Source organism: Larus michahellis, chromosome 4 (genome assembly GCF_964199755.1).
Source record: "Larus michahellis chromosome 4, bLarMic1.1, whole genome shotgun sequence".
Taxonomy (NCBI): Eukaryota; Metazoa; Chordata; class Aves; order Charadriiformes; family Laridae; genus Larus; species Larus michahellis.
In genome coordinates this window covers 92,779,489-92,796,471 of record NC_133899.1, presented here as the reverse complement: position 1 = coordinate 92,796,471, position 16,983 = coordinate 92,779,489, and the positions used below count along the sequence as shown (strand labels likewise).

The following is a 16,983-nucleotide window of genomic DNA, read 5'->3' as shown; positions in this document are numbered from 1 at the left end:
AACATTTAGCAGACGCGATAGTGCCCTGAACGCTGCATAAGCTCTGGCGTGCCACCCAGCATGTGTCAGGCTGGGAGGAAGAACACTGACTCCACTCCACATTAAGGAATAGACTTCATTAGGCAGATGTCTCAGCTCGCTGATTACCAGAGCCACAAACTGGTTAGAAGCAATGACAGTTCTTAAATTAAGATAATACTCAAAGGCCCTATTCCTTGGCTGGCGGTGCAAAGTCTAGAGAGAAAAAAAAAAGCCACAAAACCCACTTCTTAAACATAAGGTTGTGTATCTGGTAGTTCAGCAGACCCTGGGACCTGCAGTAGAACGGAGAAACAAACTTTGATTTTCTGCGTGTAACTGCCTTAACTGCAAAACCGTACTCTTCCATTTAAATCTGTGAATAGAAGCATGAACTAACCTAACTAGTTCATCGCAGGGAAAATAACACAAACCCCGAGACGCTACTGGAGGGGAAAAAGTGGCAGCGGAGTTACTGCAGACTGGAAAAGGCAGCAACTATTAAAGGGTTTCAGCTGTCAAAAGAAATTAATCACAAATTATTAAAGGTTTTTATTCACTAGAAGCTAAGAACTGCTGGAAGATGGCAAACAAGCCGACAGTCTGGTTCTAAACACTTATCCTCTGCTGATGGCTGCATCCGAAGAGTGTTTCTCCCTCTGTGTAATAATTATAAATGCAGTTGATGTGTTATAAACAAGCAACTAGAATTTGGTCTGTTGCCTAAATTCTTGGTTATGCCTTTACTACAGTTTAATTCAGCGGTAAAAAAGCCCAAACTACAGTTTTCAGCCTACAAAGGCTGAAAACCAGTGATGTAGAGTCCAGGGGGAACCTGGGTAAAGAGAAATCAGCTACTTCTAATTTGGTGATTACAGACCTCAAATAATTCACACTGCCTGGGGTTGGCCAAAAACCAGGGAAGATCATCTCCTCTCCCATTCTCCATTACACCCCTACCTGAAAACAGCGGAAGCGCAAAGCCAACATTATTGAGCACTGTTTAATCTCGGAGACATAAAAGAATTCGCGGCCCCTCTCAAAAAGCAAAGAAATGTGGATTTTTATTTTTTTTCCCCCCAAAGTCCTCGGTATCAAACACACCATCAAACCCAATCTGACTACCGAAGAGAAAGAGCGCAACGCGGGTGACTCTGCCGAGGCTGGAAATGGGACATCTGTAACGCCAGCGTCATTATCAAAAAGCAGGCGCCACGGTATTCCGTGCCTGCGTTCAGATCTCCCAGCGGTACCCAGCTTCAGTGCCGCGTTCCGAAGAGTCTCCATTTCCAACTCTAATGAGAAGCGAATGGCAGACTGCTTTATATAAAATTTCTAACGTGAATTTCGGGTTCTATTTTTGAAAAGCGTGACCTAAATCCATGGTGATATTACTAATGGGCTGTTAGTCAGCCTTATAGCTATATTTTTGATAATTACTGTATATTCTAATATAGACAGTGATTTTAATATTACGGAACGAGATTTTTATCACTGCAAAGTTACATTTAGACGTTCCATTAAAGCAGACACCCTTTCAGAAGTTTCAAAGGAATGAAACTATTCGAGCTTAATTTTCCAGCTTCACAGGCAAATAACCAAACCGACTGGGGATCTAGGAAAAGCAAAATGGAAATATTTCGTATGGCTTTGCAGTTTGAAAGCACAAAACTGCTCTGTGACGGTTGAACTGGGCGTGTAAAAACCCAGAGGGCGCCTATTGGGAAGAAAAACGGGCTTGAAAGTTATTGCTGTTACTGAATGTCCTGTCGAACTGGTGAGAGCTGAGCTTTCAGGCCTTCCTTCTAGCAGCTACTTCTCCTCAGCGCTCAACACGACGAAAAAAACCTCCCCAACACCATCATTTTAGTAGTTTTGTTCTGTACAGTTTCACCAGAACTAAGCGTGGCCTCACGCCCTTGACTTCTGATTATTTTTAAATTAGCTTTGCTATAAAATCAGTGGATTTTATTTCAAAAATAGTGAAGCTAGATTCTTTTTTTGCAGTTAATTTCCCCCACGGATCGTTAAAATCCGCCCCCCCTCCCCCTTTTTTTTTTTGGCATGCTAACCCATAAACCTTAGTTACAGCTATATTTTTTGATCCAAAATAGCTCAGAGACCTCGTATATATTTGAACTGTGGCATTCGCAGCAACCCAAGCAATCAAAGGCTTTGGGCTGTGGTACGGGCGGAGCGATAAGGCGGCTCACGTAAACATCAAGAGTTTTAATTTGTAGGACGTTTGATGGACACGGCGTGAAGCACAGGTGGAGATAAGAGGCCACGCCAACCTGCTGGGCGTGCGGGACGCAATCAGCAAGAAAAATAACACAAATCAAACAACTTACTGGAAGCTCCTGAACAGCCCGAGTACTTTTCTCCAAATGAAATGTAAGCGTTAGCGAGATACTTCATTTATTTTTGTGTTAAAGTTGACTTCTGGACATTAAAAATGCATTAAGACAGACATTTTTAAATTCTATTATCTCCATTAGTTTCCCCCAGGAATCAACAGTACATTATTGGCTGAAGATTAATATCGGTAATAATTGAAGATAAAGCTATATTTCTGTACTAGTAACAATCAAAAAAGAAATAACACAAAGGCCAAATAAAAACTCAATATAGAACAAGGGAACGATCTGATAACGTTTCATATAAGTCACTGGTGTAGGAATATTTTCACGTAGAGATCAAAAGAAAAAGCCAGCTTCTGCCAGGATCTGTTACTCTCTTTGCTGCACATTAAAAAATAGAACAAATTCCCTTTGCTTCCCTTTCGTTCCCTTTCACCTTTCTTTTTTGTACGAACTGTTGATCACGCTGATTGTGCAAAGTCATTTGGAGCTAAATGAATTAGTACAAAACCAGTCCTTGACAGCAGACAGAACGCTTCAGAAGCGTTAAACAAATAGCAAAGATTCGCATAGCTAAATATCAGTTACGTGACAAGCTACTACCCCATTTATCCTTGTGTCTGTAACTTATCCTACGTAATCGCCAGGTTAATTTTCTTATTTGGGGGGAAACAAAGGAAATAGCCATTAGCCAAACAGCAGGTAGACAATGTTGTTTTCAAAAAGACCCACTCTGGGAGACCTGGAGACCACAGAGCATCCAAACAATGCTTTTTTTAGGTAACCACTTCTTTATCAGACCCATATCCAGCTGAGATAAATGCTATCAGCTCCTAACGCTCTACTTCCTAAAGCGGAGCATCAAAGTACAGAGAAGAGGTTTGGCCTTCAGGCAGGATGTCAGGAATGAAGCAGGAGCTCCCAGCTCATGGCTCCCAAGGAGTTACCAGCTCAACGTCCCACCCTAAAGGGACCTGGAGCACCGCGTCCAGTACTGGGCTCCCTGGGTCAAGAGGGACAGGGAACTGCTGGAGAGGGGACAGCAAAGGGCTACCAAGATGCTGAGGGGACGGGAACACCTCTCTGATGAAGAAAGGCTGAGGGATTTGGGTCTCTTCAGTCTGGAAAAAAGACGGCTGAGGGGGGACCTTATCAACACTTATAAATACTGAAAGGGGGGGTGTCAGGAGGATGGGGCCAGGCTCTTCTCAGTGGTGCCCGGGGACAGGACAAGGGGGAACAGGCACAAACTTGACCATAGGAAGTTCCATCTCAAGACGAGGAGGAACTTCTTTGCTGTGAGGGTGGCAGAGCCCTGGCACAGGCTGCCCAGAGAGGTGGGGGAGTCTCCGTCTCTGGAGACATTCAAACCCGCCTGGAGGCGTTCCTGTGCCCCCTGCTCTGGGTGACCCTGCTCTGGCAGGGGGCTGGAGGGGATGATCTCCAGAGGTCCCTTCCAACCCCTGCCAGTCTGGGATTCTGTGAGGAAAAAAAAGCAGCAGCATCTCATCTCCCTGAGCAGCAGCGTTTCCAGCAGCCGCTACGGTCCCTCCAACACACGCAACCACCAGGTTGTATTTTACTTTCCCAATCTGGCACCACGTCCCGAGAGGCTGCCAAATTCCTCATAATCTTAAAACTCAGCGTGTGTGTCATTACTTTGCTGGACCGGGGCAAAGGTCGGCTGTATAATAAATTGATTTAGCCAGCTCAGTCCTGCTCGCTAACACAGATGCATCGCATCAGTCTAATTACACAGACACAAGCCCTGCCAGGATCCTTTTCTGAGGTTCGATGCCTGCTCCCTTGCAAGTGAATTTTAAACGCGTTCTCAGGGTTTGATTGCGAATTCTGAAAAGGTCATTGGAAGAAACAGTAATTTGAAGGACGCCAATAATTTTGTTCTAGGCCTCCGCAGATGCCCTCTACAGTTTCGTTTTTGCTAATTGGATGGGTTTTTTTTTAATTACAGACATAGTGATTTTAGCTGTTACAGCTGAGGATTTTTTTTTTAACATCTCAAAGCCATTTCACTTCAATTCTGTAACATCCTTCTTAAAAGCACCTCAAGCAATTGAGACCACTTTTTTTTTTGCTCTAGAATTAAAAAGTCAAAATATTAGAAAAAGAAGCAGGTGGGGTGGTTTTTTTTTTTTGTTTTGGGTTTGGTTTCTATTCTGTTTACACACCTTGTGTCCCAGCCACGTTCCATGGTGACCCTCAACCGGAAGGCGCTCCGCATCCCCAGTTAGGTCAGTCAGGGCATCCTGGAAGGAGAGAAATCACCGTGTTTCAGGTAAGTCAAACACCAAGCGCGAGTCAGGAAGGTCTCAGACTCTCCTGAAAGTTTGCCAGCGTGGCCAAGGGCACGTGAGGCCACTGCACAGTGCACTTACTTTTGGAGACAGAGTTCCTCGGATACTAATGACCACCTTCTTCTTATCATGGTCCACAGCCACATAGAAAGGCGTTTCATAAACCTGGAAAAGATCCACTACTGTAACAATCAGGTGAGACATTCCTGTTTACTTATTCTCCTGCTCAGGGCAAAGGAGGCAGAGCAGCGCGACAGGTTACGCCTTATGGCTAAGAACTCCTCTGAATGATCTGATTTTTGGCAGTAGCAAATATTTCTGTCCAAGTGGCAGAATTTCTTGTTGGAGAGATAGGATGGGAAGCTCTAGGGTCAGAAAAAAAAAAAAAAGGCTTAAGTTTCCTTCTGTGTACCACTACACCTGGAAGCACGTAAATCCCATTAGGAAGGGCCTTAGGAGCATGCCCCAAATACGAAGGGGGTGGCAGATTCTCCTTACTGCGTCGTGGCAAGATGTGTAAACAATGTCCACTGAGGTCATATTCTCATCCAAGAAGTGGCGCCGGATGGCAATGGCATTGCAGCCACAGCAATTATCCTCTTCAATGGTGACACTAGGCGCATAGCGGGGACGTGAAGGACAGAGACAGCAACATCTGCAGAAGAAAAAAAAAATAGCTTTGAGAACACGAGGAAAGTGGGAGAGACTGGCTGTAGAGCGGAATGCCTGGAGATAAGGGAAAGACAGACCCTGCGTGCCACACTGGCCTCATTAACAGCAGCGATTTCCTTCCCTCTTGCAAAAAAAAAAAAAAACCAACCAGGACACAACTACCGCTTCGGCAGCAAAAAGGGGCGCTGGGATCAGCTGTGGTTTTCCTTCTGGGCGCCAGGGAGAGCTACAGCGCAACCAGTCCCCAGAGAACCCGTGCTCGGTGGGGCTGGGATCTCTCCTCAAGGGATACCGCGCTTGGTAGCACAGTCCTACCTCTCTTCAACACACAACAGCCCTTCAACAGCTAGCATTTACTGAGAGCTAGGTCTATTTATAACAAAAAAGGAAAACAGGTCTAGAATCAATTCCAGAACAAAAAGAGAAGCACAGATTTATTTTTTTTTTCCTTCTTTCCCATATGAGACACTTCACAAAAGTACTCAGAAGGAAGTATATTCTTCCTAATAACGTTCAGCACAGAAGTTGCCTGTGTTAAGCGCAAAAAGCTCAACCCCAAGGAGAGTCTGATGACAGAATTACAGCAGCTGAAAGCAAACATTTAAAACAATGCGGTCCTGAACTGAACTACAGCATTGCTACCGTGAGGTGAGCGCTATACAGCACGGCAGAAAAACAATTAGTCAGAGAGAACACAGCACAAACTCTGGCCAAGTCTCGCCAATGCTTTAATAAAGACCCAAATGCCAGCTCCCTGCATATCTGGGCTTGCTGATAAATCTGATTTCTGAGCTCCAAGATGGCTATTTTGACTCAGTGGGAAGGCAGTCTTGCGCCAGATGAGTTCTTTCTGCTAGCTGTTCAAACTGCACAGGGCCGGCATGATCCTTAGCGCGCCAGAGAGGACAGAGCATGGGACAGTCTGGTTTATTTAACAAGATAAGCAGATAAGCAACTGTAAGGAAGAGATTGAGGAGAAAGGCGTTAGAGTATGAAGGCACAGAGTTACTGATGGAAAAAAAAAAAAGTATGAGAAGGGAGAAGAGGAAAAAAAGCAGAAGAGAAAAAGGAGGAAGAAACAATAAAGGGGTGATGAAGAAAGCAAACTGATGAAAGAAAGGAGAATTCTAATTCTGGGAGAAACAGAAGGGAAAAGGGAAGAAGAGAAGGCGGAGTGAGAGACAGGATGGCCACTCACGAGCAGGATCTGGCCAGGCGACAGAGTCCACATGTGGGCTTCCTCATCAGGTATATGGGCCAGCCATAGGCAGCCAGGGCAAACAGCATGTAGTAACACACCTCTTTGTACCGCTGCATCTCTTGCTGAAAGAGACAAGAGACTCACTAAAGACCTTATTCTCCTTTAGATACTGAGGTTTTTTTCTACTGTTTCCCTTTTTCCATCAGTTAAACACGTGTACCCTTCTTTCTGAGCATCAGCCTTCTCTCGCAGCACCACCAGAACAGCACTGTCAGCGCTTCCAGGGGACTGCAGGAGAGCAAGCTGGTTATGCCGGGCAAGATCCTCCCCCTCCCCAAACCAGCTATGCCTATTTTCCTGAGTGGAGGGGCGCCACTAGCTGCTTAACAAAACCAGAAGTTAGTTCTAGAGAACTCCTCCTCTGTGTCTCGAACCCCCTGCTGCAAAGAAAGGCCATCCTCTGTGGGTTCTGCCCCATCCTACCCTAGCTGAGGAGAAGATAAACTAGTTTAAGTCCCAAGAAGATGAGCTCTCTAAATATAGTGCTTTCACACAGTCACAGGCCATAAGGACGATGCCCAGAGAGGACCATTAAAGCCAGTCTGGGGCCACACGGCTCAGTGCTGTCCTCTATAAGCTCTGCTGACACCTCTCCCCACACACCCCTGTTCAGAAGGAGAGACAGGCTGAGCACGAGCAGGACGTTAGAATTAAACACAACGCAGCCGCAAGCAGGTTAATCACAGAACCACTTGAGCAGAGATGCTGGGATTGGGTCAGTCTTGCCTCTCTTGCAGCAATATCATCTCATCAAGGCGGGGGGTGAATAGAAGAAGAAAAGCCAAGCTTAATCCCCACAGAACAGACCGCAGCCGTTTCCATCCTGAGAAGTGCTGACAATCAGCCCCAGGGAGGAAGGCTCCGTCTCGCTCTGCTGGTGGTACTTCCATACGGAGCTCTGCAGGACGCTCCCGGATGCAGCGCTCAACTCGTACCTCCGGCTTTGGAGAAACCTCCCACTGCCATCCCCCACCCGAGTGGAAATGCTCCCACTTCCCGCAAAGTGGAGGACAGAGACAGATAAGGCTTTAAAAGTGATCTGGAGACAAAATGTCTCCAGAGAGCAAGTGGTGTTATTATATTCTGTTGTACTAATCTTTAATTTCTTTGATCATTCCAGAGAGCGGCAGAAAGAAATAAAAGAAGCCACTGGGAAAAAGAAAATGCGCTACACGGGGAAGCCTAGGGAGTTTGCAAGAACACAGTCCGGAGACTTACCGCATTTTTCAGATCCAGATACTTCGTATTCCTGGTCACTGGCATCCCAGACAGAAAAGCTAAAATGTCATTGTTTGCCTGTAAGTCGAAAACAGACATAAAAATTCTTCTCTGTGACACCAAGACAAAATCTACGCCTGAGAAACAGAAAGCTCTACGTAACCTGGGACAAGCCACTTTCAAGTACCCCAACCAGTCTCTTCAACTGGTTCCAATTCTGCTGTTCCTACTTCTGCCTGATGTGATCACTGCTGTTTGAACCCCACCCTCTGGGGAAAAAAAAAACCCACCCAAACAATCTTCTACTGGGTTGACAATCTGCTAACCTCAATACCAGTAACGGCTTGGGAATTTAGGAATTTTTCCCTAAAGTTCCTCCTGCAGCTTTACCCAGATGCTGGAGTTTTTTCCACATCACCAGATAGGGGAAATAACCTTCCCATTCACTTTCAAGTACCTACCACCGCCTTCAAGGCAGTTGTCCATTTGGGGTCAAGAGCTAAACCTGTATCTATCCCCTGCCTAGAAGAGACGACAGGTTCCACAAGCTTGATTTGGTGTCAGTTGGGCCCTTCGGGAGCCTCAGAAAAAGCTGCTAAAGAAGTCGGTATTTTTATTTTACAGCTCAGTGACTGGCAGTAGCCCATCGCACGACAGAAACAAGGTGGGCAGAGTCATGCGGCCGTCACACACCGAGTCACGAGAGCAGCAGGTAAGTCAGAGACCAACTGAGATGCCCACCACCCCCGTGCGTGGCCGTGTCCCCCCGCCACCCACCTCATCCAGCACAGCGTTGCGCTTCGCCCGCTGCCGTTGGCGCAGAAGAACCAGGCCTGCGATGATGTCAGATGGGACGATGTCAAGGTCTCGGAAAAACTCAGCAAAAAGGTAGGCGATTTCAGAGTAGGCGTCCTGCAAAATCCAGGGAGATAAGAGTTTAAGGAGGAGGAGTTTGGGTGTGGGGAGCCTCAAAACAGGACACAGAACGAGAACCAATGCGGCAGCAATGGCCTCATTTCTGTAGCGGCCTCTCCAAAACATCCACAAGATTTCCTTCAGGGAACACCATATCTGGTCTCATCATATTAATCTCTCTTATTTATTGTAGATAGTCACACTCAGAGGCCTCAGCTGAGACTGGATTTGTAATCCACTGGGTGCTGATGTGTGGGCAAGCAGACCACCTCGACGTCCAAACAGACAAGGCAGACACGGAGGGAGACAAAGGAAATATTTGCATCTCTACATTGTAAATAAGACAGAGGAAGATAAGAACCAAGGAAATCCCAACCCAGTGTCACCTTCAGGGTCATCCTTTCTCCTCAAAAGCAACTTCATTTGAAAAAAGGCTATTCAGGAAGAAAAAAAAAGAGCACTGATTTTGTCCTATTTAACAGCTTCTTCAATGCTGTAACTGTCCTGGGATCATTTTGCCCACACTTAACCCAGACCCCACCATCCCAGACATATCCCAGAGGAAGTGACACTTTTTGGAGCTCTGTAGCTGTTCATTCTTCTCCATCACGCTCTTTGCTACGTGATTTCAAAGAGTTAATCACAACAAGCACATGTCACACATGGCAGCTCCCGGTACTGAAGGAGCTGAGCGAGTTACCAGGCTTTTCCAGGTTTATCTTGGACTACACCCAAGCAAAAGGGCCTGAAAAGGAAAACCTGGAAGAAGATCTGAGTCATTAAATACAGAGTTCCCAGAAGAGAAGGTGACCAAACCCAAAAAAGGAAGACACCACAGGAAGGACAGAAGTGGAAGTGACCCCAGAGGGTCAAGCAAAGGCTCTGAAGCGGAGTGACAAAGATACTTTGAGGAGAAATGTTATTTTCTCTTTAGCTCTGTGACTAGAAAAAAAAAATAACACACAAGATCTTAAGTGAGAACGGTTTGGGAGGTTGGAGATGGGCTGGACTGTGAGACAACGCTGATCTGGCCATCGCTCAGACCACTAAGCTTGAGACAAGGGTGACCCAGAGGTTGGATCAACAAAAAAGGGGACTCAGCAAGAGCTGTAGTAACCAGTGGCCAGTATTTTAACTCCTGCCATCAAACTTTCCTACTTTTCGGCTGTGTTTTCCTAGCATCCTTTCCTCAGCGCCCAAAGCTACGCGACTGCAGTCTTGTCTGTAGAAAGCCTGAGCCGTGCACTTGAAGAAAAGCTGGTCTTCAGGACAGGATCTCTCCATCCCTCTTCTTTGACAGGCAAGAAAGTAAATCCCTTCTCTCCCGAGCAGTCTAGCAGAAAATGACCTACATTCTTTTATCTCTGACAAACTCCTGGAGTGCAAGATTACTTTCTACCATTTTTCACTTGCCTACAAAAGCAAGTTAAATCACCATTAAAGAATGGGGCTTCAGGTGCCAACTGTGCAGGTCTCCATGCCAGCTGTGCCTTTGAAGAGCAAATGGACCGGCATTAACCTCTCCACCATTACAACTGCAGTATCCTTGAAGTCCTGACCCCATAAATCTCAGCACAGTTCCTATAAGCAGACAAGAAATGCAAAGAGCCTCAAATATGACGAACACCCGTTAACCCAAAGCGACAGCTTAACCCTCGGACCAAAGTGAAAAACCATAGTGGAAGTTCAACGTGTACGTTTTGTTCTGAAAGAAGAGTTTTTGCCGGAGCACCCGATAATTATATTCTAGGATTGACTACAGCGTTCTTCTACAAACCCTGCGGGTCTGGGACTGGCAGAACCGGTGGAGATTTAGCACTTCAGACTTCACTCCAGACCCCTAAGAACAGATTCTCGCCCCGATGCCATGTCCACTTGGCAGAACTATTTTCCAGCCCAGAGGACGATGATCCTCTGCTAGAACATTTTTTCCATGAAGACCGGGAGAGACAGCAATGGATTCATTGCTGATCCATGACACATGCATTCATTCCACACACTGTCACACCAGGACACACAAAGTCAGAGCTTGTTTCTGCAAAGAAAAGAGCCTGGAAATTGCTCAGGCTGAATGTAAAATGGAAATTTAATAACAGGAGGAATTTGGAGATTCTGGTATCTGCTTTTATCCTGAACTAAAAAAAAAAAAAAAAAAAAAAGTAGAAACAGAAAGCCACTACAGAATGAAAAGTTTGTTAAAGAAAAGCTTGACATGAAGTGAAATATTCTGCATTCCTGAATAAAATAGAGTTGTTCAGAAACCAGGCCATTGGGATGCCTGTCAGGGCTCTGGAGCCGGGTTGCAGCACCCATGCTGCACCCTCAGGCCGGGTGTCTCTGGGCACGGCCACCTGGTTGTGCTGTCGGGGAAGAGAAGCTGATGCTCCCAGAAACGTCTCTGCTGCGGCAGCGCAGGCAAGCCGAGGAGCAGCAAATTCCCCCCGAGGAAATGCTGCTCTTTGAGCTGCCATGACACAAAGCTTGGTGCCTTTCAGTTTTCCAGATGGATTTTCCTAAGCGGCTCTAGCAGATGATCCGTGAGAGCTGGCAGTCCTGGGCTACGACTTCTCAGCGGGACAGCAGGTTGGGGCTGGGACGTTCCCTGGGAACGTGGTGGCATTTCATCCAGTACTGCAGGCGCGTGCCACTGGGAGGATGAGCGTGCCAGTACACGTCGCTGGATTTCTGCAAAAGGGTTCTGACAATTCCTGCAGCCATCCACGCTTCGGAAACTGCAGCCTGCGGATAACTACACAGCACTTACCAACAAATCCTTTTAATCTAATTCATACTGGTTGCCATCTGTGATGAACAAATGTTCAGGTAGCCTTCACCTGACTCTCCATTATACTTCCGCAGCTCTTCATCTTATTACACCTTTCCCTTTTGAGGTTAAAATCCCAGTCTCATTTCTCTTCCTGTACAAGTTCATATCCCCTCCAATATGCTCCTTTTTCTGCTGCATCTTTTAGGAGACCAAACACCAGCCTATATTTAGTGAGGACATCACCCATGTCGGTCCCTTGGTGTTTTCCCTGTCATTTTCTATGCCCTTCTACTGAAGCTAAACTTTTTTTCTGATTTTTTGGCCACTGCTGTGCACTGATGTCTTTGTCGAAGTGTCCTTGATAACTCCTAGCTCTTTTCCTGAGAGGCTGTAACTAATTCAGAGCCTGCATACATACAAGTATTAGAAATTGCTTCCACAGATGTACACACATTACCTCATCTTTATGACTTCCTTTTATCTTTGAAAACAATTCCCTGGTTCTGCTTGGTCCTTCAAGAGTTCTCAAATACTCACATCATTCTGACCAACTTAAACATTACCTGTAATCAGAAAAATTTTCCACCCCAGTACTCACCTCTGCAGCAGGTCCTCAGGAGTCCTGTTGGAATACCACCCCTAAGGCACCAACCTGCTCCCACTGCTTCCAGTAAGGACTGCTAACTTTTGGGGAAGCAATAGCAAACCCCTTACCCTTCCCTGCTGGACAGATAACAGCAAGGAAAAATCCCAACTGTAGCAACGTGAAAACATCAAACCAACTATCTTCACCTGAATCTATGGATTAAATAATAATTTTTGGCTGTTAGCGATCCAGAAGTATTCTTCTGCTGATTCTGAGAGGTTTACTTTTTCCTGTTTTCAAAGAGGTCTCTCTCCTTAAGTGCATGAAACTGATGCAAACAATGGGAGAAACTGCCTAAGCAAACTGGCTGATAAAGGGAAACTGAAGCTGACCAAAAAGTGCTGTCAAATATTGAACATAAACATAGTGAAAATATCTATTTCTTCCACTGATATCTTAATTTAAAATTATTATACCAGTTCACTGCAACAGTGGGGTAAAGAACGACTTCAGAAGAGTTCAAGACTGACAACACCGCTTTTCAGTGTTAACTTTACCTTCAGAGTCCTGTAATACTCAAAACCAGAGGGTTAAGACCAGCCACTTTGAAAAGCCACCTGCTCTACTCAGCGATGTCACATCTGCATCTAGAGGGAAACATCAGCTTGTGTTTCTGCACGGAATACCCAGCTGCCCCCTGCAGAAATGCAAGTGCTCGTTCAGGCTGCTTGGGCTGAGAGGAAGGAAACGGAACCTGCATATGCAGCAAGATTTCAAGCCTGGTCATTCTGAGGGTAGCTCAGCTTGCTGCTTTTGGAAGGGATTTCCAGTCCTTTGCGTGCACTACTGTCTAGGCTCGCTGGATTCCTTGTGCCTCGAGATCTCAAAGAACGGTCACAGTGAAAAGGGACACACATCGTCCAGGTTTGACAGCAGGAACCCCACGCTGCCACGCTCTGCCGAGTTCGCGTATCGCCACCGTACACGCAGCTTGCTCTCCGACAGGAGATATTTGGTACCCACCGACTGAGAGTCTTTTGTCCGCGTGCAGCAAAGAAAAACTTTGAGCCTGCGTGTCCAGCTGCTGGCTTGCCCTTCTTCCAGGCGGTGCCTATAAATAAAGGGCAGAGTATGCACATCAGGACAGGCAGGAGAACACGACTGCAAGCAAACAGTAGGATCCAATACAAAGTCACAAAGTCACACAGCCTATGCGATCACTGGCAAAACGCGTGCTAAACCATAGTCTTCCATTTATCCTGGACTAGCGGAGACACGGAGACCGCATATAGATTAACAGCTCAGCTCATTTTGGAGGACAGGACGGTTAATGATCAGGTGTTCCGGCCAGGACCAAGCCCCTGTATTTATATACGTGGTGTCCTGCCTGAATGGGACGGTCGTGATGAAGCTGCTGTTCTCTATCTGCTGGAAGCAGGATGTCCAAGAGGACCTGGCAATCCCGATGGAAGGAGGGTCTACTGGTAACCTGGCGGCTGCATCATGTGCTAGGGTGTACTACCACTCCGTAGGAAAACTCTGCCTTGGGGCGAGGGGGTGGGAATGGGACAAAAGACCCTGAGCACTTAGGGGAGGAGCTGTGCAATTTTTTTTTTCCCCGATAAATAGCTTATTTGGAAAAATATATTTATTAAACATAATACAGTCTCAGAACTGAAACAATTTGCACTCTTTAGTCAAGTACAGTGCATAACTCTAATAAAAAAAAAAAAAGGAAAGCAAGCTAAACGTTCTCTTTCAATTTAGAAAAGGTTAAAAAAAAAAAAAGGCTGAATACAGAAGGTTTAGCTCAACCCACATTTGGTTTATATGACATTTCAATTTCAGCTTCAAAATTAGCTAATTGGGCAACCCTATTTCAAATGAACCACAGCTGAGTTCATTCCAATGCTGCGAGCTTGTCCTAGTTACTACTTTTTGCAGGGCGACAGTCCCTTATTTTTGCCTGGCGTACCTGCAAACAATCCTTAGATGGAGCCAGGCTCGGTGGCGTTGAAGCGGGTGACTGCGTGATTCTGTGCCAGAGCACCACGCTACCTACATGATAAAGTTCACAGCTCCTCTAATGCTGGGTCTTTTAATGTCAACACAGACTAACTCCAGACAGGTCAGATAATCAAAACCGACCACTTATTTTCTGGCAGGTGACCCCATCAGGCAAAGACAACGGAGATGCTGGTAAAGGAGTATTTTCCTGCAACAGAAGGAGCAGATCCCGCAGGGCAATCCGTCAACTCACGGCCAAGCATTTTAAAACAACTATCCATAACCTCCAAGGAAGACTCCAAAAGAGGAACGGGAACAGGAGCGTCCTAAGACGGAGCTGGCAGTACTCAGTTTGCTCCACCAAATGCCAAAGAACTCGGGCAGCGATGCAAAGAACTTCACAACTTCACCGCGGGGGTTGAACAAGCAAGTGCGCTCTGAGCTATTTTCACTCCAACTTTTCCCAAATTCTTTCCTCCTAACGTTGAACTTCCACATGTTTAGTGTGAGCTCTAAAGCAAGTTTCTTAGAAAAGCCTCAGCAATTAGCCGAGCCTTTTGTTTTGGTGTTTTATTTTTCTTAGCTCTGCAAGAACATAAAAGCCCACACACATCACGATGCCGCTGGTAAAGGAAAGCCACTGTGTAAGAGAGTCCCATAGCTACAGCACAGTGCCCCAAAAAAGGAAGCCAAAGTTACGTTGTCTCCTTAATGTGACAAACACATCAAGATTTTTCATGAGTTAAGACAGAGGAAACACGGCTCAGGCTAAGTATAATACAAAGGCGAAATTACTGCTATACATCAGAATGCACGTATCGCTGCAGACCAAGGGATTTCGATAGGAATGGCTGGCCCTCGGCACCTTACAGGATTCACAATCCAGAAACAGGCAGAGAATTTTATGATATATTCTTTGGAAAGGGTTGCTTTAAGCGAGCGGAGAATTTCAAAATACCTTCTTTGAAAACAATCGCTTTGGTAGCGAACACATAGTAACATTTTACGTTTCCCTTTCACATTATAGCCCACAGCATTTTGCTTGTTAACATCTGTTAACGCTCCCCTTTCTAGGGTGGAAGTGTGCGAACAGCAGGCACGAGCTCTCCGAAAATGTTACGGGCCTGGAGGGAAAAACCTGGCCGTGGCCCAAGGGACAAATACCTTCACTCCGTTGTCTGGGATCTCAAAACTTCTGGCAGGGGAGATCATTTCGGGGTTCGTTGTGATATACTTTTAAGTTCTCTGGCAAAAAAACTTGCAATCTGTGGCCCAAGAGCTCTGATGTAGCGTGGGGTACTAGATCCACAGTATCCTCATCCCGATCTCCCCGGGAATGTCCTGATCACAATGGAGTAATCACACACCTTCGGTTAACGAGGCACTAACTCCAAATATTCGAGACTAGTGTTAGTATACCGGAAAGGTTAGGAAAAATGTCTTACATTCTGCAATTAAAAAATGCTCCATCAAACAAAACTTGCCGCGGGGTCCTTAGAAAAGTCTGTTTTTTCCCCTCGAAAAGACAACCTGAAGGATCCTTTTTCCAGACATTGGAAGAACACGTATTCAAAACACCCCTTGAATATACATTCCCAAGGAGAACGGCAAAATTCGCAAAGTATTTTTAAAAAGCCTCATTTTTTAGCATTCAAAGCCTAATGCCCTCAAGTCCTACAAAGCCACATTCCTCGCTGACCGTTACATATGTCAAGGCTGCATAAAAAATACAAAGCCTGTTTGTGTTGTCCTGCTACTGGGAAAAAAAACTTCTGAAAAATGCCTTGCTTGGTGAAAAAAAGCTTTCATATCCCCATCTGAGTAGCTCAAAGACGCAATCAATTCTTAATTAAAACATCTGACTGCCAACACAAAAGAAATTGCTTCTTGGCCAAGACCATGAGGACAAGAAACCTCAGGCCAAAAGGTCGTATATTGAAGACAAAAATAATGGAGGAAAGGGGTTTTGGAAGGCGGTGCTGCCTCAACCTAAGCAAAATTTAAGCACCGGCTCGCTGTTACCAGGTAAAATACTGCTACGGGATGGACAAACAAGCTGTCGTGGTCAGCGCTGGCTCAAGGGGCTCGTAAGGATTCATAAATCCAGTGACTAACGCACGATCCAGCCAGATACCGCATTGCTTCGCCTCTTTTGGATACAGATGCCCACACACAGCACCTGACAGTCTGAGCTGCATTCTTCCAAAAAATCACCCTCACCAAGCAAAGGGATGCACCTCCTGAAGCTGATCGCTCCCCGAAGCAAGGCAAGGAGAATGTCAAGAACCAAAAAAAAAAAAAAAAAAACACAAAGCATCCTTCCAGAAAGGGCTTTACCGCAGGTTGTACGTCCTCAGGTTGCGCTGTCTCCGCTTTGTGGCACGCAGTTTGACAAAGGTCCGACCTGTCGGGTCGAAGACGCACAGGACAGTGATGCAGACGCTCAGGATGACAACCCAGTTGCACACCACCATTCCTGCAAAGAAAGAAGTCAGGGGCTCTGCCCGTAAGTCTTGGCAGCATCGCTGCCTGCTTTTCATCACACGCATCAGACCCACCTCTATTGCTGCTGGGCAGATAAAGTTACCCCCCAAATACTCTTGCTGCCAGCTGCAGCAAAAGGAAATCCTCCGGAAAGGCTAGGTTTTCCAGCTGGTTTAGGAGACTGCCCGTGCAGAAGGCCGTTAAATAGTCCCCGAGTACCTAGGGGGACTGCAACATTAACATCACATCCCCCAGGAGACTGGCTGAGATTGAAAAGGAGTTCCAGGAAAACAGTAAAGCCGTTTTGAACTGAAGAGGAACCAGGACTCAGAGACTCCCCAGCCCGACCCTTCCATGGGAACAGGAATTCTTGCCTCAGC

The 16,983-nt window shown here is 46.1% G+C and overlaps 1 protein-coding gene across 11 annotated transcripts in view; it reads right to left on the bottom strand.

Moving 5' to 3' along the window:
• Nucleotides 1-16,983, bottom strand: part of DAGLA (diacylglycerol lipase alpha) — a 78,410-nt gene that overhangs the window by 23,923 nt on the left and 37,504 nt on the right. For all 11 annotated transcript variants that reach the window (XM_074586501.1, XM_074586512.1, XM_074586504.1 and 8 more), the window contains 8 exons: nucleotides 16,457-16,595; nucleotides 13,136-13,223; nucleotides 8,622-8,756; nucleotides 7,845-7,922; nucleotides 6,564-6,688; nucleotides 5,192-5,348; nucleotides 4,775-4,858; nucleotides 4,568-4,645 (listed from right to left, as the gene is read on the bottom strand). In XM_074586501.1, coding sequence (XP_074442602.1) covers nucleotides 4,568-4,645; nucleotides 4,775-4,858; nucleotides 5,192-5,348; nucleotides 6,564-6,688; nucleotides 7,845-7,922; nucleotides 8,622-8,756; nucleotides 13,136-13,223; nucleotides 16,457-16,595 — 884 coding nt within the window. The remainder of the gene's footprint in view (nucleotides 1-4,567; nucleotides 4,646-4,774; nucleotides 4,859-5,191; nucleotides 5,349-6,563; nucleotides 6,689-7,844; nucleotides 7,923-8,621; nucleotides 8,757-13,135; nucleotides 13,224-16,456; nucleotides 16,596-16,983) is intronic.